Below are 26163 nucleotides of genomic sequence, written 5' to 3'. Positions count from 1 at the left end.
GACATAGAACCTCGCTGCAGTTTGAATATGAACAGTGAAAAGACTCACGTGTGAGGAGGAGACGTGTTGAGGTATTCACATATAACTCCCAAATTACATCTTTGTAAACCTAGAAATCACCCGAAAAAATCAGAACACTAAGCAAACTCTCGAGCTAATGGAAACACACTACATCCGGGTAAAACGGAGAAAAGAGTGCATGGAACCGAGAAATCACACACACGGGCGCACGAATGAAGAGGAAACAACAAATGACTATGTACATTACAAAATTGCGTTTTGCTAGAAATGTTGTTTGGAGGCTCAAGCAACTTATATATAATCACGCAATTAAAGAGATGCTCTTCTGTGATGAAAGGTTCTGTGGCGTAATGTCCCATGCTTCACTCTCGTCCTTTTCCTCTAAGAAATGCAAAGATATCTCGCGGATCATCAAATCACCACAATATGGGCATTCACTTGCTATGGCATCGTCCAACTGTGACCGGATCTGCAATCCAAATTGAGGAAATGATGTGATTAAGATCGTAATAGAATGTAACTTTTTTAGTCCATCCAGGCAAAATCGAGTGGCTGGATGCACAGAAGACATGCGGTTATGAATCAAAAACCAATATGAATAAACGTCCTTCGCTAGCAGGCGACAAATTCAGTCATGAACATGTTTTTAGAGTCCTTAGCTAGCAGGCGACTTTGAATAACGTCTGAAATTTGCAAAATCAAACTCAAACCTTATCTCCAGGAGTCATGCTTGCTATTGGCTCTTCTTCTGTTAAACCTCCATTCATTTCCTTACTAGGTTCGTTACCAAGTAAAGTCAGCTGCTTTTGCATATCCAATATGTACTCAGCCTGATGATCATCGAAACGAAACAAAAGGATACAGATAAAAATGGTTTACACATTCTCAGAGAACTTACTAGGAACTTGGAAATTTTAACTTTAGACGATATATGAATTGAGGAGCTTCTTGAAATCTTAGTTCATGCGATGGATTAAAATTATGGCCAGAGACAGCGGTAATATGAGTTTGCACTAAAAGTAGTACAACATGGTATTGGCAGGTCAAAGACTCAAAAATATATCCTTAGTCATCTATTAGTTGAAGTGTAATTTCTGAATAGCATAGGTAGGCTATGAATGTGCTCAGAACGGTTCGAATCGATCATCCAAAATCACTTGGCGTTCATTATATAGATTTGGGGTGGTTCTTATCATTTATCAGCTTTAAAATTTTAAGGGACATATTGTTCCAAAACTTACTTTCCAATTAGGAAAACCCAAGAATATTGTAAAAGTTTGAAGTAGATTTATTTAATTCAGTTAGAAACAAAAGCATGAGCAGTGGAAAGAGTGTGTCCCTGAACTTACTTGAGATTCACTAGAGCATTTAGTCACATGGGCAATCAAGCAGTTAACGTGAAAGGAATGCCCACATGGAAATACATAGAAAGGAGCCATCGATCCAACTGAAGTGTAGGTCCTAGCCGTTCGGTAATCATCAGCTGCATTTAATATTTTTCTCCCACAAACCTGTCAATAACAATTGACGATAAGAATCTTAATATATGGGGAAGTACATTTCATAGACCTTACGAACTAAATGAGAATATGACAATATCAGCCCTGTTTTGCCATAGAAGCATAATCAACAAAATGAAGCATGACGCTCGTGGAGAAAGCCATGTAATATGCAAAAATTTCTTCCGAACTTCGACCAGCAAACATAATGAAACCATTACCCCACATGCTTCGTCCTTCTTCACGACAGCATATCGTTGTGCAAGGGCACTAATATCATTTCTTATGTTGTCTGCTCCATGTGTAGCATCATTCATCTCGTCTTTAAGTTTTTCAATTTGCTCATTGTAATCCTCCAGCGATGAGCAGATAGCTTCCTACACTTACAACCAAAAAGGTCAAGAAAGGAATCTGACAACCTCAATTTTAGGAACTTGGCCAGTAATTATGGAATGGTGTATCTGGAATGAGACTAAAACAAGTTAAGAACCTTGAAATCATCTATCAAAGCAAAATCTGGGAAAAAAGGTAAGATATCTTCTATTTTAAGAAGTCCATCAGTTTCCTTCAGAAATGCTATAGCCTTTCGTATGTTCTCTCTCTTCGTTCCTTTTTCTTGTTCAATGACATGCTTAGCAACCATAAGCCAAAGTTTCTTCCTCAGATCTTCATCATCTTCAACCTTATCAGCCTCAGCCATGGCAAGCTCCGGATCAACCTATTTGATAAGGTGGAACTTCATAATTAGGATTACGTTACGAAGTAATGGTTTCACAGGGATTAGAAATATTGACCCAGAAAATTTCGAAGTGTGCATAAATATGATACAAGCATTTCACCCTAAAGAATAGATCCTGAGATGCATCATGTTTCAATTATTAAAAACTTGAATTAAAATCTCATATCTGTCATCATTAAGATTTAATAATACTACATGTATAATTCAGACTTGTGTACATAAACTACCTGTAGAGCAAGGGCAACTGCTTCTTCGTGCATAGACATCATACTGTATATGTGAACACAGGCACGCATTCGTTTTTCCTTAAGACAAAGACGCAGGGCATATTTTGGATCATAGAAGAACTCGGGACCATTTAGCTGCCCCTTCCCAAACTTGCATTGGAGGAAGCGCAAAAGACTGCTTTCGTCATCCTAGAGCCAGTGATGGTAGCAATTATATTTATGAAAAATATTAAATATTTCTAAATATCCTTTGAGGAATGCCCATCAAGCTAGCATACCTGCTTAGCATACAAAGACAACAATAAATTGTGAATGCCAGGATCCTCATTCTGCAAACGATGAACACAGTACTCCAAGTATTTTATCACTTCATGGGTTTCATTCCTGCAGATAAATATTAATAGTATGAGTGCACTGATTTATCAGAAAACCAACAAAAGTCTGTTATTTGCCACAATAATGACCATTTTCCCGTTAAGAAGTTTCTACAATTATAAGAATGAATTGATGATGATCATGCATCATTGCCGATGATGTTATATATGCAACTTCAACAACAGAATAGAAGTACATAATTGAACTTCAACCATAATTTAACTAATTCTTCTATGCATATTACTTAGCATGAGGTTCACTTGAATATCGCATCATTGCAGGAATGAGCTTCCTTGGATTCAGGTCTTTCTTGGTCATCCATGATTCAACAGTTTCATATGCGTCAAGCATAATAAGGTCCGGCGCAAATTTGTACTGCATAACAAGATATACTTTCAGTAACATTTCATATCATGGATAGAAGCGGGTATATGACTCAGATTGAAGCAAAGAGAGGAAGAGGTGTATATATAAGTTCTCAATAAGAGTACCTGAAGCTCTGCCTGAACGTTAGGTTTCTGAAGAACTCGCAGTGCTTTCTTAGCCTCACCTAGCTACAACAATATCAAGTCCCATGTAAAATTATCAAATCCCACAAAGTGAAAAAGGGATAAAACAAAAAATGAGGAAATAAATCACTGAGAGGAAAGGACTGAGGAAAAGGCAAAAACAAACATAAAATATAAGCGCTGTAATACCTAATTTTTCATACTATATGCTTAAAACAGTTTAGTTGCTGAAGAGACCAAATTAATGATGAACTAGGGACTGTTTGGAAGAAACATCCAGAAAATCAAACCAAAATTCAGTTCAGTTTACAAGCTAATGACATTAATTTACACTTCAACGCAGGTCAGTGTAGCTGTGCATCAAAATGGAAACATGAAAAGTAAAGACCGAGGGAGTATAAAATTTGAAATAAAGGCACCTGAATATAATGATGAACCACAATCTCATGCTGCTCTTTTAGACTAGCAAAGAATACCAATTCATCAACTCTACCATAGCTGCAAAATTTTGCAAAAGGAATCCTTTAAAGTGGAGATCGGAAGTTAACTTAAAAAAATGACACCACCTCACCAAAGAAGCCCAATATAGAACGGTATCTGTTATTAGCTGTAACAGACAAAATGAACCCTCACTATAATATTACAGATATGAAGATACTATTAAATACTATGAACTATGTGGGAAGCTTTAAAATGCTATTATAACATAAGAAATCCAATTAGTGCTTCTCTTTATTGACAACTATTCTTCAGAAACAAGCTAAGCTCAAAAGATAAGAAAGTGCAACAAAAGGAAAAGCACCTTTCTAGAAGTTTCATGGTAGTAGCCTCATCCAATACATCCTTGCAGTCACTCAAAAAAGCTCGAAATTCAGTGATAATTGATTGATATTCTGAACTTGAATGCTCAGATATGGCATCATCTTCCAAAAGTAGTCGATTAATCTGATAACAAAAAACATAATTGGAATAGAATAAAGAACTCATGAACAAACTACATGCACAACAACCAAAAAGTTGGTATATTTATGATAATCAACAAATCTCTCATAACCATAAACCATGTGAGCGAGACGAAGACAGAATTTACAAGATCCAACATCTTAATAAAGAATGCAAAGGTGTCATATATAAGACATCAGTAAGCCAAAGTCAAGTTAGTGAGTAATTTGAGTAAGGCTGATATTTATAGATATGCTAGAAAAGAAAGGTCAGACTACCAATTAGCAAACAATGCCTTCAAAACCTCCTAAGCTTCACACCAAAGGTATCTAGATAGACCTATAAATAATTTGGCTAAGACTGAGTTCAGTGAAAGTTATTTATATGAATAGTACTCCTTCCGTCCCACAAGAATATGCACTTTCCAATTTTGGAAACTCTTTTCCCTCTAATGAGGTGGGCCCCATTCTCCACTAACAATACTTTAATTACTTTTTCTCTCTACCTCTCACTTACTTTACAAATTTTGAATTAAAACCCGTGCCAAACCCAAAGTGCATATTCTTTGGGGACGGAGGGAGTACATTTTATCTTAACACGTGCCTTCGGACACATAAGGACAAGTGTGTAAACAAAGTCTGGAGTGAAACAAATATTTACTTCCTACCTATTCAAAAGCAAGCAACTAAGTCGATCCATGGTCTGCCTCATTAGTATAAAGTTGGAAACAAGTTTTATACTCATAAATTCAAGATTGCCATAAGAGAACAGAGAAGAAATCAAAAGCTTTTATGTAGGAACCTTTAAGTAGCAGACAAACCTTATCCAAGTACAATTCAGTCACCCAGGTTGAAATCATGGTTATCTGGCATTTATCATCCTTTGAAAAATTATCAAGCTTCCGCAATAAAAATGTCCTTACAGCATCCTGCAAAGTGAAACAAACTACCAAATCAGCAAGCAGAAAAAAAATTCTTGACAATTTCTGTAAAGATGTGAAGAACTCTTTTACCTGCTCGCCTATGCTAATGAACTTTAAAGTGATCTCTTCAAATGACAATGCAAAGTTGATCTGTTGCAAGATTAGGAGTTGTGAGAATGCCAAACAATATATAGGTGCATAGCCTTCTCAGGGAGGGCAGGGGGGGGGGTAGTTTAATAACTCGCTACTAGCTTGAACTAGTTCACATTTAACCAAAACTGAGTAAAAGAATAATGTATGTATGATGAGTCTTCTTGGCTAATGCCAGTTCAAGCAAACCAAGATAAATATATTCCAGTTGTGCCCTTAATAAGCAACCTAATGTCGGTCCTTTAAAATTTATACCCAGCAGGTGTGTAAGAAGATGGGGCATTGTCAAGGTTATGGGAGAAAGATAGACTACCTTGGCGTAAAAGGAAGCAGCCCTGAGAAAATCCTTTCCAATAAAAGCTTCTTCTGCCTGCGTCACAATATTTTTAATGACAAAGCTCCAAGTATATGTGAGGTGTAGCAGTATCATTTTGGAATTATTGATAATGTAGTTACAAATAAAAATTTGACACTCATATACTTTACAGCAAACATCAGACCTGCACCAGATATACTTGATCTCTCTGGAGAGCATCACGACAATTTGCCAAGGCTGCAGCATATTCCTTTAAGTCTAGATACACTTTCCACATGTCTCGACCTTCGTCACTGACAGATACCTATATTATTAACAGTTTAAAAATCAAGACTGGAGTCTTTTTGTTGCTCGACAAGCAATGTTAAAGGCAATGTTACCAATGTAGCACCTGAAAGATGGAATTCTGATCGTATGCATAGAAAAGCCCGGCCGATGCGTCACTGCATAAAGCTAGAACACCTCTTGAAACTGCATCAGATGTTTGATCAAAATAAAGCTCCTCAACGATCTGTTGGTTGATCCTATTAACAACCTAGAAGATGATTCAAAACAATAAATGAGTAAATAAATCAGCCAGAAGAGTAATCAATAGAATTAAAAAAGGAAACCAAAAAGTATGAAGATGTTACATATTATGTTTTCAGTTCTCAAAGTTTGAAATATACCTAACCAGTGAATATCAAGACCGCTTTAATAGGTTGAAACAGCTGATATATGAATAGTAGGGAAACCAATGTGCATCCAGAAATTTTTGACAAGAATAAAAGAGTATCAGGGTTACTTTCAGTTAAATGAGAGATTCTCAGTGTTATCCTTCGATTAGTAGTAAATGATATTAGGATATTGTGTGAGACGTGAAGAAATTTCAAAGCAGGAATAAACGATATAAATCTGCTAGGTCGCATTTGGCACAGTGTTTCATGGGACATTGTAACACAATGGAGATTAAAAACTTAAAACATACTGTAAAATACGAAAGTATCATCTCTCGTGATTTCCCAATATCTTTTAAACCTTTATTATTTGTATCCTTCGAAAAATTTAAAATGCATGACATGGCACAGTGTGATGCAAGATAGCCACATTATGCACTTCATTACACAGGGTGTTTGTTCCAATTCATTCAATCACTAGGTATGGAATGACTGCACCAATAACATCAATAACAACGCACCTTAACCTTGTTTCCAATTAGAAGAAGGAAATGATATTCTGACACTGCCATGGAGCTAGGTTTAACCATCACACCTTCACTACATTTAGAATAATCCAAGAGAGCCTTGTTCTCCACAAAGTTTTGATCCCCATTTGGTAAACTGAAATCAGCTCCAAAATGTTAGTTTAGGACATAGAGATGACAAAACGGTGCTTACTACATACGGAGTACTTTAAATTAATATAAATCAGGGTATAGGAACAATAATTTGTTAAGGAATAGAAGTCCGAAGTCCACTTCTCTACCTATGATGTGCTGCAAAATTCAGGCCACCATGATAGATTCCAGCTCCAGACAGCCATGCAAAATGTATTGCTCTTCTCTGCTTAATGAAAAAATGCAGCTCACTGCACGAAGGGAATATTACAATTCATTACACTTCTCAGAAGTGATACACTTGCTTATATATATTAATCAGAAGCTGATGATTACCCCCAAAAGAATTAATTTAGGAAATTGATGATGAAAATTACGAAAAAAATTCATAAAAAATTGCTTGAAAATCTGTAAACAAGCAAACAAATAAAGTATGGTTTTTAAACAAGAAAAATTGCTTGATCTTGAGCACTGAACCAAAAAATTACCAAAACTTGTTTGGTCAAAAGAGCAAGCTAAAACTTCAACAATTGGAATTTGGTGTGCGTGTTAAGATTATGTGTTCATCTATACCCCCCAGGTTTCAACAAAATGTTCAAGGACACATCAACCTCTTTACTTGGGAATATTATGGTTCTTGAAGTGACAGCTTGATAGGCCAAATATTCACATCTAATACCATTGTGAAAAAAAAATCAATTGATCAACTTTAAGAAATATGTACTTCTTTGGCTTTACAAACCATTTTTATGTTGAAAAGATTTATTTGAATTCGCTGGCAACCATATTATTCATCATTTTTTCAAGCAACACATCATTAAAATCCTCCATGCACTTGCCTGTTTGGGATTTCACCAGGAAGTTCCATGAAATGAACTGAACGCTCTGCGTAGCTAACAAAAACAGACTGCACAAGAATGTAACAAGAAGGCATTACATTTTATCGAACATAGTTTTGAGGAATGGATAGTAATTGTGAGCTATCAGCTATGAAATAGTTTACACTTCAAATGCAGAATGACGGCAGCTCTAGAAACTGAAGGAAAAAGGTATAATTTTAACTTACTTCCAATGAACCTATTCCCGTGAAAGAATAAAGCCGAGTTGGAGTAACAGCCATCACATAATATCTAATTCCATTATTTGTGCCTGTTGTTTCCATCTGGAAATGAGAGGAGGAAACAGGATTCAACAACTTGCATGAGAAGTATTAGAGGTTAAGACTTGAGTATATTAAACAAAACACAATTATATTCTCATGAATGACAACACCTATACATTGGCATAGTTGATATTACCATAAGCAAGAGCAAAGGGGGGGGGGGGGGGATGACGAATAATTCAAAATTAAAAGCAGGAAGGTATTCATCACACTGCTGAGAACCTGGAGCTCAGACTTGCATTATCATCATCTATTCTAGCATTAATTTACTAAAATAAAATAGTTTCCCAGTGACAATAATCTTAATGCACCACGGACAGTAGCATAATTAAATTATAAACTAACAAGAATAATCTTAAGATAAAAGAATATAAACCAGGTGATAAGAACAAAATACAATTACTACTAAAATTAGAGGGTGGAATGGGGTAAGGGGCCCTAAATAAAATATAGACATACTACAGCACAACACTCAAATGCTTATCATTATCAATGTTGACTAAGCACAGTTTAAGTATGACTAGAGGTCCAGAACCTGCAATCCTGTAAATTCTTCAGTAACTTCATTGAGTTCAAACAAAAATTTGATGTACTTTTCCTTCTTGTCTTTCTCCTCCACAGAAACTTCATAAAGTTGTCCATTTTCAGTACCGAGAATGATTTCTTTCGTGTAAGCTGCACAGGGGTGTCAAACATAAGAGGTGGGACCAATATCCAGAGAGATAATATGCGAAACAAAAAAAGATTTCTTTGCAGGGACTACTTTACCTTCAGTAATATGCTGCCTATTCCAGGCAACAGCATTCACCAAAAGGCCCTTTAATCTAGTCAAAATACGAGGCTTTGCCCACTTTGCATGTGTGTAAAATGTATCTGAAGTCCCACCGCCAACTACAGTAGCAATACAATGGCTACCTCCAGGATCAACAAAAACCCTATGGATTGACTGCTCACCAGGTCTTCCAACAGAGAGATCAATATCTATCAAATGACCCCAGTATAAATAAACAACAAATGTTTTAAAATTCTGTTACCCAATCAAAATTAAGTTTCAGGGAAAGAACATAAACAAATATGAATAAATTCACTGTTCACAGAAAGCAATTCCTTATCCTACAAGAGCTCTGCTAAACAGACTCAACAACCAAAATTTGATCATCTGTCTATTCACAACAGCCCCATAGCTACACCAACAAAAAAGATTAAATTGCAATCAATCACAAAAAATTAAAGCACAACTTGTAGCTGCTAAAACCCGTTTTTATAATCAAATGATGATTATCACAGTCTACATAACAAACTTGCCAACGGGAAATCTTCGTGTAGGTAAAATAAATGCATTGGCGATAACATCAACTCTTATGTGTTTAGAGATCAAAACATGAACCAATTCTTGGTAGAAGAGCTGGTACCTTGCCTTCTCTATCTTTAGGAGGAATAGAGATGAAGCCAGGAGTTCAAAACCTACTCTACCTCAGTTGTTTAAAAGTTCACACACAGGAAAAACAAACCAAAAGACATAGATTTCATATTTCAGTTATATCACTAGTGATATCGACATTGCCAATGTTTTCATCGATTGCCTACGACACTTGGAATTCCTATACTAAGAAACAACACAGCTAAATAACTCGATTGCATCACATAAGACACTCAATTGCGATAAACTGTTTCAGTTAATCACTTAAAACAGACACAAAAATAGCTCACAATTCCTTGTAAATACCTCTAACAAGCAATGCAGCTTTCTTAAACCGCATAGATAATGTAGCTATTAACACAGCGTCCAAATACAAAAACATCGCAAACAATAGAAAAAAGGAAGTAATTAAACACTCAATTGAAGTAAAAAACCCTTACCAAATGAATCCCCGACGCCGAAATCGTGGCGGATGACCCAGCCCTTGCTGGTTCCAAGCACAATGACGTCGTTTCCGGCGGCCATACATGTAATCACTCCCCGCCCCTTGGCGGCATACCTCTCCAGTAGGTCGACCGAGAATACCTGCCGCGACGACTCCATTCTTTTCCTGCGAAATCTCGGATTATCTTCCTATCGAGTCAGACCAAAATCGACCTCGAATTCAGCTGACTGAATTGAAATTTCGCGGTCTAGGTCGGCGGAGTTGACGATTTGATATTCAGCTCGATCACTTCCTTTGATCGGGAAGGAATCCAACTGTCATAATAGCTAATTCGCTTCAATGGAGAATAAATTGTGGCTTTCTATAAATCTCGCATAGAAAAATAGACGCAGTGCAGGCAGTAAGCAGATCGGAGATAGCCGGCGGCACGGCGGAGGAGAGGCGGTGGTGCGGGCAGCTTTAGTTTTTGAGTTTTGACGATTTTAACTTTTTATTTTTAATTACACTTGTTCATATAGGTTGCCATGGACTATAATGCGTAGCTAATAAAGTAAAATGAAATAAGCCATGTTTAAAATTAAATTTGATACATTCATTTATTTAGGTAGTATATGAATTTACGATTTATTTCATCTTTTCTAAGTTAATCTATTCATATTTTTTTTCATATATTTTACGTTATTTCTCATTTTATGTATCTTATCTTATATTGATAAAATGTGATTGAATAGAACGTATCACAATTAATATGGGGATATACAGCTGTCGTATAAAACTCATAAATGTGAGTTTTATTCTTTAGTTTTCCAGAATCATCACTGTGTTGAACAACATCACAATCTCAGTCATTAATATTTTGAAAAAATCATCTCAACAAATTGGCGGCATGAGCTCTTCTACTGCCGTTGAAGCTCGAAATTCTTTTACCGAAGAAATGGAAATGTGAAAGAGCAGTGTTGCTGATCATATTATTCGTACTACATTTAAAGAGGATTTCATTTTAGGGAACTCTGTTTTGGGCGATCCTAACCGTCGGAACTCCAAATTCCAGTTGTTGGTGCTGAAATTGGGACGAAATTCATCCATTATCTCCGAACTGCATGCAGCTTCGAGCCGCGCGGATTTCGAGGTATGGCTACATGCCCTCACTCATGTTTATCGTTGCTTCAATATACTTTTGTTTGCTCATTTTCTGTGGCTATTACGCACAATTGTGCTCGTTGTCGATTTATTCAGGAGTAGCTCTGACCTAAACACATTTTTAGTGTTATTCCGTTTATGTATGAAAGGGGTTATGGCGGAAGCCATGAGAGTAATGCGAAGCTTTTAGCTAAAAGAGGAAATGTGCTCTCAATTTTTTATTGGATTTAATTTGGATTACATGGAACAATATACAGCTGTTGTCACTGCTTATAGTAATTTATTAAAGAAACTAGAAGAGAATCAAATCTTAACAACAAACAAATACTAATATACTATTGAAATAGCATAACTGTCTCCCAACAAGCTAAACTATGCACTGGCCAGTCTCTTCCTTTCTCTCATCAACACTTCATCCAGCTAGGAGCACATTGACATGGCTCCTATTCAGCTGATGTGTCCTTAGTTTTAACCTCAGTGATCTTGATCACACTTTCAACAATTGCAATTTTGGATTGACATGCTGCCACCTTGAGTTGCTGTAAATATGCATGGGATTTAGGTGGTCTTTTATCCTTCTTAACTTGACGATTATCGTTCTCCTCTTCACGATCGTCAATGGAGCTACACAGGTTAACAATGTAAAACAATATGCTTCTCCCTCTCTGGTTAAGCTCATGATGTAGTAGGTACAGTACAGATGGTCAAGCGGTGTACTGTTATCTGTATTTATTGAAAATTAGGTTCTATGTAGCTTTCAGGGGCTTTAAGTTGGAGATTCATTTAGAGGAATTATGGCATATGGACTAATGTTGGATGATACTTAAAAGTTTAGAACTGAAGCAAAGGTACACATTGAGCAAGAAGGAACCCAATTAATCAGTTTCGCCACTTTAATTTTATAATTAACCGAATGACAATCAACACGGTGGAGTGCTCCTTCACCTTCTTCCAGTTCCCAGCACTGACGCCCATGGCTGAAAACAAAGGGTTCTCATTGGTGCAGCTGCATGGAACACAGTACCTCCCACACCATATATACACAGTACCTTACCATTAGCATGAATGCATTAATCATTTTTGTGATGAAGAAAACATTGGTTAAATTTCCTCTACAGTTCCGTTTCTTGATTTTGGGGGGTCGGCAACTTGAATTTGGTCCTCATTGCCATTGCTGCCACTTCCTATGACATCCAATCTCACTGCTGGCCACAATAACCATTGTATGTCTAGCGTCTTTTGCCATTAAAATGTTGAGGTATGGAGCTTGAAAGTACTACTCACCTGGCCCAAAATTTTTGGGCATGTTTTGTTAGTTTGGGTTGGCGTGTAATTAGGGCTGGATCAGGGCTATTGTTTCTTATAAATAGCCACCTTTGTATTGTTGTAATTGTATAGGAAAAATGTAGTGCAAAATATCCCTGGCCTGGCACAATCCTCTGATGTAGTCTCGTGTGGAGGCATGCGTGCGACCAATTCTGATTTCTTTTTTTGTTTTTGTTATTGTGTTGGGTTTATTTTTGTAAGATGAAACTCATCATCTAGATGAGAAAACCAAAAAAAAAAAAAAATTGGTGTTTAATTGCAGAGATTTTGCAATGCTCATTGTCCAAAGTCCAAACCCCATATCTTTTTTTCGTAGCTGACAAGAAAAGCCCAAATCCTTATCATTCTTTTTATTTTCAAATATGGCTGTGTTTTTGTCTTTAGCATGCTAAAATGGTTTATCTATATCTGCTCTGACCCACCATAAGCGACTCATATTCCTTTTTGGGACGTCCCGTCTTAAGTGAGTCATTTCCCTTTTTGGCAAAATGACGAAATTACTCCTGGACATAGAAACAAAAGATATGCCGATATCCAAAATTCTCTTACATGATTTAAAATGCTGTTTCTGCTCACCGTTTGTTCCCCTTTTCAAGTAATGCATAAAAATGTTTACTGCTAACTTTTTCCCTCTAATTTTCAAGTTAGTTTACAAACATGTTTCTGGTGTTTTTGATTCTTGAATCAAGGTCTTATGTCCAGACCTTCAGTTTTTTGTTAAAATTTGTCATTTTTGTTTCCTGGTTTATTCTTTTTCTTTAAGTCCTGCTTTGCCTCATACAACTTACCCTGTTAGTAAATCTACAAATGTTAATGGTACATTTGGTAACTGATTTTTGTTTCATTTTTCCAGTCCCTAAGATGAGTTCCATGAACCTATATAGCAACAACAGTCTTGGAGAGCTTGGCATGAATGCTGTTAATTTGGAGCAAGATATCAGAAGATCTTTGCAAGAAAATGAGTCACAAATATATGATTCAATCTGTCATGAAGAATCCAATTCAATTGTTAGAAGGACTGAATCTGAAAATATTAGAAGATTGACTGTTTTAAGTGCTCCAAATAGTGTCCAGGGTGTTGAGTGCTCTCCAATTGATGATTCTGGCTTTTGCTCGACATCATCAATATCTCCAGCCCCCATTTGTCGACAGTTCTGGAGAGCCGGAGACTATGAGGACATGCTTATTTCTAAACCACCATGTCTAAGTACTTTTCGATCTGAAATCTAACTTGGTTGGCCATAATTTCAATTTTTCAGAACGCTAGCTAAAATGTGTATGTGACGCCCAAAAGGGTTTCAAACTCGTGCAGTTGTCTGTATAGTAGGATTTTGATAGCTCATGAATATCATTGAGGATAATGTAGTCTTTATATGACCTTTACATGTTAATCAAGGATTCTTTTTTTAATTGGCAGATCGCACTGGCTATCTTCATATACACCCTAAGTTTCTTCACTCTAATGCTACTTCTCATAAGTGGGCCTTTGGTGGTATGAATCTTTTGATATTGTACCCTATTTTGTCTTAGTTATATCATATTGGACATCTTACTTATTCCCATTCCTCTTATTCCTGACCCATGTTAACAGCTGTGGCAGAACTGCTTGATAATTCGATTGATGAGGTAATCTTTTATCTATCATAATTATTTTTTTCTTTACTTTTCTTGTCTTTACATTGTCATCTTATGTTTATGATGGTAATTTGCTTCTGTTGATGAATATCATTGCTGCTGCATAGTTACAATTTCATCTTTGTGCAAACCAACTTTGCTCGTAGGTGCTGCATGTACCTTTTCTTTAAGAGATTAGATTCATGTTGTTTGTGAACATATTACACAGTCCCTGGAGATCATGTTTGCAAATTTGCTAATACCGTAATGCACTCTTGCATGTGGTGAGAAAGATTAAGCATGTAGGTTGTGAATCAATTTGACTTGCCAAAGGAATGTCTTTTGCAATTACATTTTGTTTTGTTTAATTAGCAATCAGCAGACAAGAATATGTCATCACTTGTGGTATATATTATTCTCCTGTTTGCACAAGTGATGTTTTGATTTATATTGGTTTTGTATTCCATGTCTCGTTTATGAATAGGTACAAAATGGGGCCACCTTTGTTGTTGTTGATAAGATCTCTAATCCCAGGGATGGAACTACAGCTTTGTTGATTCAAGGTACTTAATATTTCAAACTCAGACTTATGAAAAAAATAATAATCAACTCTTTAGGAATGATAATGGTTTATGCTCACACCTTTCCCTTGACAAGAATGAGTGATGCATGATTGTAATTTTACTTCTCTTCTATTAGATGATGGTGGTGGAATGAACCCTGATGCAATGCGGCGTTGCATTAGTTTTGGGTTTTCAGACAAGCATTCAAAAACTACAATTGGACAGTGTTAGTATGAAAATTTATTTTTTATTTCTTCAGTATGACAGTAAGATTTTGACTTAAAGCTTTTCAGATGGAAATGGGTTTAAGACCAGTTCTATGAGACTCGGGGCTGATGTTGTTGTCTTCAGCCGCTCCATGTGGGACAGGTTTCTTTGCTTTCTTTTGTTCAAGGCTTATTGTTAATATTAGTATTATCATTGTTATTATGATTATTATTTTTATTATCATTATCATTATTTTATTTATTGTGGTGGTGGTGTGTGTGTGGGGGGGGGGGGCACTTGTATATATGTATTAATGTATATTTGCTTGTTTTCTACCCATGAAACAGATCTTACGAATACTACTAGGTCCTGAAGAAGTTGGATCTAGTCTACTCCGTTGATACAAGAGTTTATAGGATATGGTGTTATTTGGAGTATAATTTCGTTACACTGCCAGTTTTTTTAGATAATACAAAATCAAAACCATGAGAAAAATGAATACATGTCATTTCTGAGAACTGAATGAGTTTTAACTAATCGATACAATTTGATTACTTCATTAAAAAAATAGAGAAATTGTATTGAAGTTGTTGTTTTCAGATACACTGAACCATCCCGAAATGCTGCCACAATCTTCTTCTTGACATTCTTCTTGATCCTCACTCACTTCCATTTATTTTTATCGTAAACTGATGATTTAGTGGATCTATTTTTATTTAGTTCTCAATATTCTCATTGTTAAGGAAGAAAGTATTTAGAGAAGCTTGAATATTCTGTCCCGCTGCATACTTTACATTGCATTGTTTGCTGCTGTTGACTATATGATTCTTCATTACTTTTCTTTTCTCATCCAGGAAAATGACCCAAAGTGTAGGTCTGCTATCTTATACATTTTTAAAACAAACAGGCCAGGATAGAATAGTTGTCCCGATGGTGAGTGTTTAGTTCCCATCTTAAGTTGTAATTTGTATAAATGTTTACAGGACTTCTATTTGTAGAGATTTCTTTAGCAGAAAATTCTCCTGGAGCTACATGTTTAAAATTAGCAATTTTCCTTCTATTGTGGTGCATCTTTTTTCTGATTAATATGTGCTAAACATACTTTATAGATCAGGTTCTCTTTGCAACGCAGGTTGATTATGAGTTTGATTCACATACAAGCACATGGAATTCATTACACGCTGAACAACATCTAAATAATAATCTTTCCACCCTCTTACAGTGGTCTCCTTTTACGACTGAAGCTGATCTTCTGAAGCAAGTACGTAGAGCATCCAGGGAACTAATGCATAGCCATTTTAAAAAAATATTGTCTTGTTTAATTTATTGAAATTCCTTCTCATTATCTCTGCGCCTTTCATTGGTTGATTGTATTACATCTTTAATGTACTTATTGAACTCCTTTTGTATCTATCTTGCAGTTTGATGACATTGGCTCTCATGGTACCAAGATAATAGTCTACAATTTATGGCATAACAATGATGGAAAATTGGAGCTCGATTTTGATTCAGACCCAGAGGTTTGTGTTAACTGCTACATTTCGTGAGAGGAGTTATTATTGTGGGGTGTGATTGAACTTAGTGCAGTGTCAGTTCTCCTTTTTAATTTGCCTACTTGGTAATATTTACATGAATTTTCATAATCATCCTCATTTGAGTTTTATATATCAGGATATTTGTCTCTGTCGGAACACTACAGATAATGCCAAAATTTCCTCTAAGACGAACCCAAATGAACAGCATCTTGCTAATCGTCTTAAGCATTCACTTCGTGTAAGTTTGTGCCAAATATGTGTATCTGAATAATCTGTAAATACTTGCTTACACTTGGCCTTCTTTTTTCTGCAGGCATATTTGTCTATTTTATACTTGCGATATCCTGCGAACTTTTGCATAGTATTGCGTGGTCAAATTGTTGAGTATCATAACGTTGGATTGGATCTCAAATTTCCGCAATTCATACGGTACAAACCTCAAAATGTTGAGGTATGGATTTATTTCTGCAAATTTTATAGTGATACATGAGTTAGTTGTGCATATATTGCACATATTTGTAAACAGAATATTAATTACGTGTAAGTGAATGCTTAAATATACCTAAACAAGACTCATCAGAGATATTGTTTTGCATTGGCCTTTTAACTCGATAATTGTTTGCTTTGGTTATTTAGCCTCTGATCAGGTTGAATTGTGGAGATATATCATCCTTATTTTACTGATTGCAGGAACCTGTCATCACAACAATTGGCTTCCTCAAGGAAGCTCCAGCCGTAAATATACATGGTTTTAATGTCTACCACAAGAATAGACTGATACTGGTGACTGCTTTTACTGTATTCATCAATCTTTCGATATTGTCGCTAGCAGAAATATAGTTAAACTGAATTCTAGCAAGTATAGTGTCGCTTCCTGAGGCAAATCAAGCATTTTAGATGATGCACTCTGAATTCTGACATTTTAACATTTGTTAGGAAAAATTTATCTACCCTTTCTCCACTTACTATATATAGCTTTGCCAACAATGAGTCATTCAGTCAGTCCTGTGTCCCTCTAGACTTCTTATAGTAAAGGCATAGTGATATTCTGAATTCTTATGATTGCTCCTTTTACATCCTTTTCCTTTTTCTAATATCTAATCTAAGATCTCTAATACTGGCTTTATCTACCATTCTACCTACAGTTTAACCTATTTTGTTTCTCTTCATTGCAGCCATTTTGGCATGTTGTAAGCTATGCTACAAACAGAGGCAGAGGAGTTGTTGGTAAGAATTTCGTATAATGCCAGGTTTTGTATTTTTCTCCTGAATTGCATAAATTTGATACTACACAACATGGCAGGGATTTTGGAAGCAAACTTTATTAAGCCTACTCACAACAAACAGGACTTTGAGAAAACCCCAGTTTTCGAAAAGCTTGAAGCCCGTCTGAAAGACATGACAGTAGAATACTGGTTAGTGATCAATTTCAGGAAGGAAAAAAGAAGAAAAGTTTATACCCAAAATCAAGGAATTTGAGCTTTCCTGTCTCTGTCCTCTAACTTTAAAGGCTTTTATATAAATTGCAATGAATATTATGTCCTTGATGGATCATACAGTCTATGCTATAATATTCTGCTTTGACAGGGATTACCATTGTGGACTCATTGGCTATAAAGTTATGAAAGCTCCTCGACCAATGACACATCAAGTGACACCTAGTCCTAAGTCAGATCGTGGACCTGGTATATATCAACCTGTGGTGCTGACTAGGGACTCCTTACCGTCCTTCCATCAAAACACAGTGGGTAAGAACTCAGAATATGTTGATGTATCAGCCTTCATCACATCTCTGAATCTCTTTACTGAAGTATGCCTGCTAAGGTAACAAACAATTTTAAAACTCATTATGCACTGAAATTGCACAGGAGGAACTCTCAAAAGGAAAAGAAACGAGCAAATTGTGGAGCCTGGAAGGGTAAATAGGATGGGACGCACAGGGTTGAGACCTGTTGACAGTGCTCTCGGCAGAGATGTACTACAGGTGCTTTCGTCTTTTATAATCATTAGCTCCCCGTAGCATAAATCCAAGTTTTCTCCTTTGTAGGGTAACAAATTCTAGTAACCAAACTGATGAAATCAGTTTGGTTATGGAAATAGCTTTAATTGCTTAGTGTTCTGTATTTTTTTCATAACAAAGCCATCCAGACTTGTAAAACCTGATGCTATCTGTTTTTTCTTGATGCAGCATGCTATTCCTGCCAGAGCGGTTCAAGTTGCTGATGCTGCTGTTAAGATAATTCAAGATAACCAAAAACTCCACGCTCAGTAAGTCTTGTATCATAGAACTAATGCACTTGTTAACTATGACTAACAGCTTTATATCAGCCTATGAAAACAAAAACCTGCCAAAGGCGACTCTAATTCTCTTCCACAATCAATGATAATAAGTAATATGCTTGCGAGTTCTGAATGTCTATACCCACGCTTACACAATTTTGCACCTGTCTGTATCTCAGATTCAAGGAATACGAGGAGACAGACAAAGAGCTCAATCTCAAGGTATCGATGTTTTGCTGTTTAAGACATTTTGAATATTTGTTTAAACCAAAGGATATTTTCACTGATTACATGAAAATGAATTGTGGTATAGAGATCTTGTCCATAATGCACTATCTATGAGCTGCATTTTGGTATATCATATCAATTTGAGGACATGAAATTTAGAGCTTTTCATTCTTTTCTATGCAGATTACAAAACTCAAAGATGAAATACAAAAAGAGCGTCGTGAGTATGCTCGCTTGCTGCTAGAAACGAAAATGTTGGAGAAAGTGAAGGGAAAGGGCAATTAGGGAACCTAGACATGCCTGCTCCTTTTACTGAAATTTTTGGTAAGGTAAATGTTACAAATTGTCTTAATCTAAGCGCGTTTTGCGTTTTTGTGTCCTTGTCCCATCACAAGGATAGTAGTATCCCAACATAAGGATAGTAATAAACAGATTCATCACTTCGCAATTTTTCCATGTCCGTGTCCGGACAACGGGAATTTGAGCTCATTTCCATAAGTGGCACTCCAGGTTCTAGCCAAAGTGCCTAGGCGCGCAAAACAGTCCCGATTCCGGGTGCGAGGACACTGATATGAGCCCGTTTATAACGTTATGAACAAATTTGTTATTATACTTATGTTGGGCACATGCAAGAAAATGTGCATAGGTTTGAACAAGTAACACTTACCCTTTTGTAAACATTTAGTGGTATTTAGTTATGTAATTTGCCTTTTATATTGATGTAGTTTTGTGTAAATTAAGTAGCGTAAATGTTTTGGCTCATTTCCCCCTTTTCTTATCCCTTCCCACAAAAATGATTCCTGATGTTGCTGAATTTTTAATATACTCTTTATTTAAGAACAACAAATTAAGTTCGATTAATGACTCAAATCCCTTACCAACAATTCATTGTAAAAGAAAATTTATATTTCAATAAAAAAGTGTAATCTGCTTAAATGGTGTTAGGAGGGCGAGACACTTGTCGTCCCCTCCAATATATAACTATGAGCTCGAAAACAATAGTACTATAGAAAACTAAATAAATAAATAAATAAAAACTTGTGTGAAATATGTAAGAATCTTTTGTTGGTTTAGGGTTACACCACGTTTGTAAATTGTAATTCGTTTGCACACCAAGAGTTTTAATTTATGATTAATTCATGATCGATTTTTTAAACCAAAAGTCTCTTTTTAGTATTGGGTAAATATAAATGATCTTAAGCCTCTATATATAAATCTATAAAACTGCAGGTAATGCTCTTATAAATCGCACATGTTCTATTGCGAAGATTTATGACAAATGCATATGTTTGGATGAATACAAGATTATAATTCAATTTTTAGGAAGTAATTGATTGCAGCAAACATGTAATTCAAGAGTTTAATATTTTTCATGTTCATACTTGACTAATCTCAGTAGTAAATTGAATTAACATAAAACAAGTTATAATTACTTTGCGTTTAAGGAAAGCGGTACGTATTAAAAAAAATATAGAAGTAGGAGTAGGAGTAGTATATAAAAGAAAAAGAAATGAAGCAATATTAAGAATTTGAAAAAAAAGCCCATTTTGAAGCCAATTAGCAGCATAACCCTAGTCTTATTTGACCACCGCCTGCAATTTTACTTATATTAGAGTATCCACAAAAGTGGATGAGTGCTCGGACGAGCGACCGGCGAGCGCGCGACGGACGAGGGGTTGTCCGTCGGATAATGTGATCGTCCGTCCGCTCGTCCGCTATTGTGGATGCTCGACGGACGAATACTATTTTTCATTTTTTTTTTCAAAAATCTATATATATGGCTTATTGTAATTCATTTTATTTGCACCACTTGTATTAACGAATTTCTCTTCTTTCTCTCTACATTTCAAAATGGCTAGTGGTAGTGGTAGTAGTGCGGGTGGTAGTGGTGGGGGTGCTGATGACGTAAGGCGGCGAATTAACGAAGAGTTGCGGGCCTATACGTCTGCGGAGATAAATCGCCCGATACAAGCGGCCTTACTGCAGCAGCAGCAGCCGATGGTACCTCGCCGCATCCAGCATCGAGATGTAGTACCCCGAGACGCCGTCGCTGCACACCAACAGTTGTTTGACGACTATATCGCTGAGTAGCCGCGGTTTGGGGATAACTTTTTCAGGCGGCGTTTTAGGATGCACCGCGATCTATTTATGCGTATCGTGAATGCTTTAGAGCGCGGTACAAGTATTTCCGGTTCAGGTTGGATGCAAGTGGCAGACCCAGTCACTCACCTATACAGAAGTGCACTGCAGCAATTAGGCAGTTGGCCTACGGAGGCGCGACCGACATGTTCGACGAGTACCTCCACACATCGGCGAGACGACTGCCCGCGAATGTCTCAAGTATTTTTGTCAGGGCGTCATTGAGATATTCAGGGAGAGGTATCTTCAGAAGCCTACTCCCAAAGACTGCCAGGATCTAATGGTTATGCACGGGTTTCCCGGGATGTTGGGCAGCATAGATTGTATGCATTGGGAGTGTAAGAACTGCCCCACCGTCTGGAAAGGGATGTACACGACCGGCTTCAAAGGCAAGAATCCCATGATGATCCTCGAAGCCGTAGTTGACTACCGGCTGTGGATTTGGCATGCGTATTTTGGGGTAGTCGGGTCGAACAACGACATCAATGTCCTCCCTGAAGGGGTTGGCAGCGGAAGCGTGCGTTTAAATCGATTACATAATAATCCTGATCTATTTAGCAGATTATTTAGACAAATTCTATTCGCGCAATTATCACATGTATCATGCTCATAACTCAAATAAATCATGCTTTAGATTAATTAATACCTAAAACATGCTTTTCTACGGTTTAGCTATTTTACCTTGATGATTGTCTAAAGAATCGAAGATAGCCAGCGCCTTCTCCACGTGAAGATCTTCAGTACTAAACCACGAATCTTCTATCTGGTTTCTGGACTGTAAACTGATATCAGGGTGGACTGATCTCACCAGTATACTAGGACTTAAATAAAGAAGACGGGAAACCTTTCCCACGAAGGAGAAAAATCGTCCCTTTCCTATGTAGAGAGGGGGACGAAATTTATGAAGAAAAATAAGTGTATTTTCTGTCTCCTTTATTCTCCTATTTATATTAAGTCACATATTGGGCTCAGACAGGGATCTATGGAAGGTTTTGGATATGGGCTCATCCTTTTTACTAATTAAATTGAACCCACAATTTAATATAAGCTTTAATTGGAATATTACGAGCAACCACTACAGAAGTAATATTGAACTCTCCCCATCTAAATCCGAAATTATAAGTAATCCGGGTTTCCGTTGCTTGATATTTATTTCCCGCTCTTAAGATAAAAATGTTCATTAATTAATTAATGTCTGCTATGGACTTAATTAATTAACTTCTTATTAATTCCAAGAGTGGACTCGGCATGAAACGCTTATTTATTATTCATAGAGTAATCAAACTCCAACTAGCTAGGTTACGAATAATAAAACCTCATTTCGCGCTCCTCTTGAGGATGTTATCAAACGAGACTCACCTCGCGCACGATTCAACATAATAGCAATCCTAGCACCGCTAGATATTAATCACCACTACCCAATATACCAGGCTTATTGGGTTGCGAAAACCCCGCACCATTTGGTAAGTTAAAGTAATGCATAATCAATACTGTATGCTCAATGCTAACCTACATTGATTAAAAAATAAATATTTATCAAGACCTTGCCTTTCAGTAGATAGCCCAAGGACAAGTCTTGCTGTTAGATCCGTTCAGTGCTATACCACACCAATGTCATCTTATTTCAGTAAGGCTAAGAAATATGCCGACTGACATTGCAACCTTTCTCGATGGATCGTCTAATTCCATCTAGGTTGTGAAATTCTTCTTTTCCTTTGTTTAGGACTGACCGTGTTACCTTAAAGTGGACGCCGCCCACAACCGGTCTACTAAAACAAAGACTTAGACTTTGTCAAGTTAACTTATACATTTAAACATGCAATAACATCTATTAAATGTAAAACATAACAATATTATGACAAAAATAATTTGTTTTATTCCTTGGAAAATAAAATAAGAGTTTTACAGTATTCAATCACTCAAAACGTGATTTCTAATATACAAACTCTAACACTTAAAACATTTAAATGAGACTTCGGTGTTAGAGTTTAATCCACAGGTTAGGTGCACGGGAGAGGGCCAAATTTACAATAGTGATCGTTCTAACAATTCTAGAGACACATAAAGATAGAGGTTATATCGTTCTAACATTTAAATAAAACATTGGTTTTTATTGAATCATTTTATCATCTTAGAATTTAGTAAAATAAAACTCTTCTTGCATCATCTAAATAGTGAATGATCCTAACTTGAGGTAATTAAGTTCTTTAAATAATCTATGTAGAAATGGCACTCTTACCTTACCCAACACTACGATAGCCTCGTACACTTGCGGTAATATCTTGTAAAATAAAGGCGAGTCATTTTGTAGCGTTTAATACTCACCTTATGAAAAAATTATGCACTATTTGCGATTTAGAATTTAACATGAAAAGCGATTGCTAAATAACATGGAATTCGTTATTAGTTTGTTTTTAGTTCATGAACATTTTCTTTGCAGTATGTTGGACACTATGAATTAATCACAACCCAGAATCTCTAAAATTAACTAAATACCAACTAACAATCAACTCTAAGATATCTAACAATAATGACCTAGATGTTATGATTTTGCGTTTTGCATCTAAAATTAATTTTGTATACAACACAATCCTATATACTCGCTCTGTCCCATTAGAAATGCAACGTTTTCCTTTTTGGGTTGTCCCACTAATAATGAAACGTTTTCTAAAATGGAAGCATCACTCTCTCTACTTTTCTCTCTCTCTTACTTTACTCTCTCTTCATTAACTCACAAAACAACACTGCATAAAATCCTGTGTCGGAAACCAAATGTTTCATATTTATTGGGACGGAGGGAGTATATACTACTATATTAAAAATTTTGGCTCAATGATAATATCAATAACACTGTTTAATAATCTTAAATCTTTAATTCATAAAGTAGTACTATATCTCATATATAAGAAATTATCACAATAAAATACTAATCTCTTTTCATCAACAACAAATATGGTGAAAGAGGTGATGCTGGGGAGGAGGAGCATGATTGTAATGTTGGGGAGGAGCATGGTGATGGGGAGGAATATGGTGGCGATGTTGAGGAGTAGGAGCAAGGTGGTAATGACGGGGAGCATGAGCATGATTTTGGTGCTTGGGGGGTGGAGCATGGTGACGATGCTGGGGAGGAGGAGCATGATGGCGGGGCTGGAGAGGACCATGATGGTGGCGTTCGGAAGGAGGAGCATGGTGGCGGGGCTGGGGAGGAGCATGGTGGCAGGGGGGAGTATGGTGGCGATGTTGGGGAGGAGGAGCATGATTGTAATGTTGGGGTGGAAGAGCATGGCGGTAGGGCTGGGGAAGAGGAGCATGGCGGTGATGTTGGGGAGGAGTATGGTGGCGGGGTTTAGGTGGAGAGTAATGATGGTGCTGGGGAGGAGGAGCATGGCGGCGATGGTTTCTTGTTTCGCCACGGCTTTGAGGAGAAGGAGCATGACTATGGTGATGGCCCTTGAGCGACTCTATATTCCATAATATTTCATTATCTTCATTGTTGTCATCTGTATTAGAATCCAAGAGCGATGTATTTTCATCTAAATGACGAGCTAGAGCTGGAGTCACCACAAGAATCAAGAAACCAATGAGAACAAATGTAGAAAATGTACTAAGCATTTTGTTTGATAATTAATTTTATGAGGCAACTAAAGAATGCTTATGATATTTTATAGTGGATGAGAATAGTAGTATTCCGATATTTTATAGTGGATGAGAATAGTCGTATAACAATATTTCAGTTTGTAGGTCAATAATATTAAATGCACACATACTAAGAATTTTGCTTTCCATTTATATAAAGCGAATACCAAGATTTTAAAAAAATCTTGAAATACCTTGACCATTTATTTGACTTAGTCTTCACTCTACATTACTGAGCTTGATTAACTTTGAAAATTTTCATATAAAAAATCTTCACAACTTATTCGAATTTTTGAAAAAATAATTATTTTCAGATATTGTTATTTATACTTTATAACTAATCAAAATCCATCTATTTCTCAAAAAATATGCACATGTTTCAAATGATAATAGTCCTATATTCTGTAAGTATTTTTATTATTAGTGGTAAATAGTTGATCATAATCACTATACTATATATTTAATACTCCATATTATTTACTACTTTAGTTACATAGTAGTAAATTATTATACTTAAATTCTTATGTTTATTCAAATTAAAATAATAAGAATATAACTGTAAGTTATAATTAAATTACATAAATAGATTTTATATTATACAAATGTATTTACTAATGTAAATAATTTGAAATAAAATTTACTTCAGTTTTGAAATAAAATTACAAAAGGCATATGACTGGTAAAAGTTTAAATTTATAAGGTATTTGAAATATTCATTCTATTATGCATAGAATAAGATGCAATATGGATCACAAAAATTAAGCAAATTAGAATAAGTAAATACATAAATTGGAGTACATAAAAATTGAGTGTATAAGTAAATTAGTAAAAATTTAGAAGAAAAAAAATGGATTTACAAAATTGACAAAAAAAGGAGTATTATACCCACTAAGAATTGAATCATGGTCCTCTTGGTTTTTAGTCACTAGATCTTCTAATACAAGCTTGTACACCATTTTCTTTTCTCAAATTCTCATGTGGATTTCAAGTCTTGGAATTATATCTTGTTTCAAATGATCCAATCGACCATACAATGACATAAAACATATTTTGAAGAGTGTCCGAGCCATGAGAGTAAGCAAGACTTTGATTATTTGAAGACACAGAGAAATGTCCTCACAATTATAATAATAATATCTTCAGCTACTTGATTGTTACTAAAGAAAAGACATTCAATTGTTCTGATCCTTCCACACGCAATGTAAATCGATCGTTCAATCCCAATCACTCCAATTATGCAAAGTCCGTTTTTGGTGTTGAATTGATGTCGTTGTGCTTAACATTTTTTCGTGGCCCCATGAACATCGAGCAAAATAGATCATAGTCGTTTATGACATATAGACTTTTTGGTTATGAATTTTAATTTATATGCAAAATCAAAATAAAAAAGGTAATATTGGAGATTAATTAATTTGAAATAATAATGATCAAACTGCTTAATTATTACTGAAAA

At 36.0% G+C, this 26163-nt stretch overlaps 2 protein-coding genes across 2 annotated transcripts; one reads left to right on the top strand and one right to left on the bottom strand.

Annotated features, from left to right (window-relative positions):
- Positions 1-51: 51 nt before the first annotated feature.
- On the bottom strand, positions 52-10545 carry LOC125188985 (zinc ion binding protein). Its single transcript, XM_048086123.2, has 23 exons — positions 10038-10545; positions 8946-9158; positions 8713-8852; positions 8082-8177; positions 7855-7922; positions 7165-7266; positions 6878-7019; positions 6092-6235; positions 5885-6004; positions 5698-5754; positions 5325-5384; positions 5133-5240; positions 4173-4315; positions 3790-3868; positions 3353-3415; positions 3106-3236; positions 2765-2870; positions 2487-2675; positions 2011-2238; positions 1742-1897; positions 1371-1532; positions 732-851; positions 52-490 (listed from the first exon to the last, which is right to left on the bottom strand). The coding sequence occupies exons 1-23, from the start codon at positions 10198-10200 to the stop codon at positions 323-325; spliced, it is 2958 nt and encodes a 985-aa protein (XP_047942080.2). The 5' UTR covers positions 10201-10545; the 3' UTR covers positions 52-322.
- Positions 10546-10869: 324 nt separating this feature from the next.
- Positions 10870-19687, top strand: LOC125190941 (protein MICRORCHIDIA 6-like). Its single transcript, XM_089058459.1, has 20 exons — positions 10870-11171; positions 13362-13715; positions 13926-14000; positions 14100-14134; positions 14607-14685; positions 14822-14911; positions 14979-15054; positions 15747-15825; positions 16025-16153; positions 16314-16412; positions 16564-16665; positions 16741-16878; positions 17118-17210; positions 17603-17654; positions 17731-17842; positions 18015-18175; positions 18296-18411; positions 18616-18695; positions 18887-18929; positions 19119-19687. The coding sequence occupies exons 2-20, from the start codon at positions 13370-13372 to the stop codon at positions 19218-19220; spliced, it is 2007 nt and encodes a 668-aa protein (XP_088914585.1). The 5' UTR covers positions 10870-11171; positions 13362-13369; the 3' UTR covers positions 19221-19687.
- The last annotated feature ends 6476 nt before the right edge of the window (positions 19688-26163 follow it).

The sequence above is a fragment of the Salvia hispanica genome, chromosome 5, assembly GCF_029641045.1.
Source record: "Salvia hispanica isolate PSC_SH4W2 chromosome 5, Shi_PSC_v1, whole genome shotgun sequence".
NCBI lineage: Eukaryota > Viridiplantae > Streptophyta > Magnoliopsida > Lamiales > Lamiaceae > Salvia > Salvia hispanica.
Note: the sequence above shows the minus strand (reverse complement) of the source record. Positions and strands in the feature narration are given on the sequence as shown.

Coding starts and splice junctions, on each gene's coding strand:
- LOC125188985 (XM_048086123.2), bottom strand. CDS start 10,200: ATGGAGTCGTCGCGGCAGGTATTCTCGGTCGACCTACTGGAGAGGTAT. Junction 7,923..8,081: donor CGGGAATAGGTTCATTGGAA/GTAAGTTAAAAT, acceptor ATTCTTGTGCAG/TCTGTTTTTGTTAGCTACGC. Junction 852..1,370: donor AATGCTCTAGTGAATCTCAA/GTAAGTTCAGGG, acceptor GATGATCATCAG/GCTGAGTACATATTGGATAT.
- LOC125190941 (XM_089058459.1), top strand. CDS start 13,370: ATGAGTTCCATGAACCTATATAGCAACAACAGTCTTGGAGAGCTTGGC. Junction 14,686..14,821: donor TACAGCTTTGTTGATTCAAG/GTACTTAATATT, acceptor CTCTTCTATTAG/ATGATGGTGGTGGAATGAAC. Junction 16,413..16,563: donor ATTTTGATTCAGACCCAGAG/GTTTGTGTTAAC, acceptor TTTATATATCAG/GATATTTGTCTCTGTCGGAA.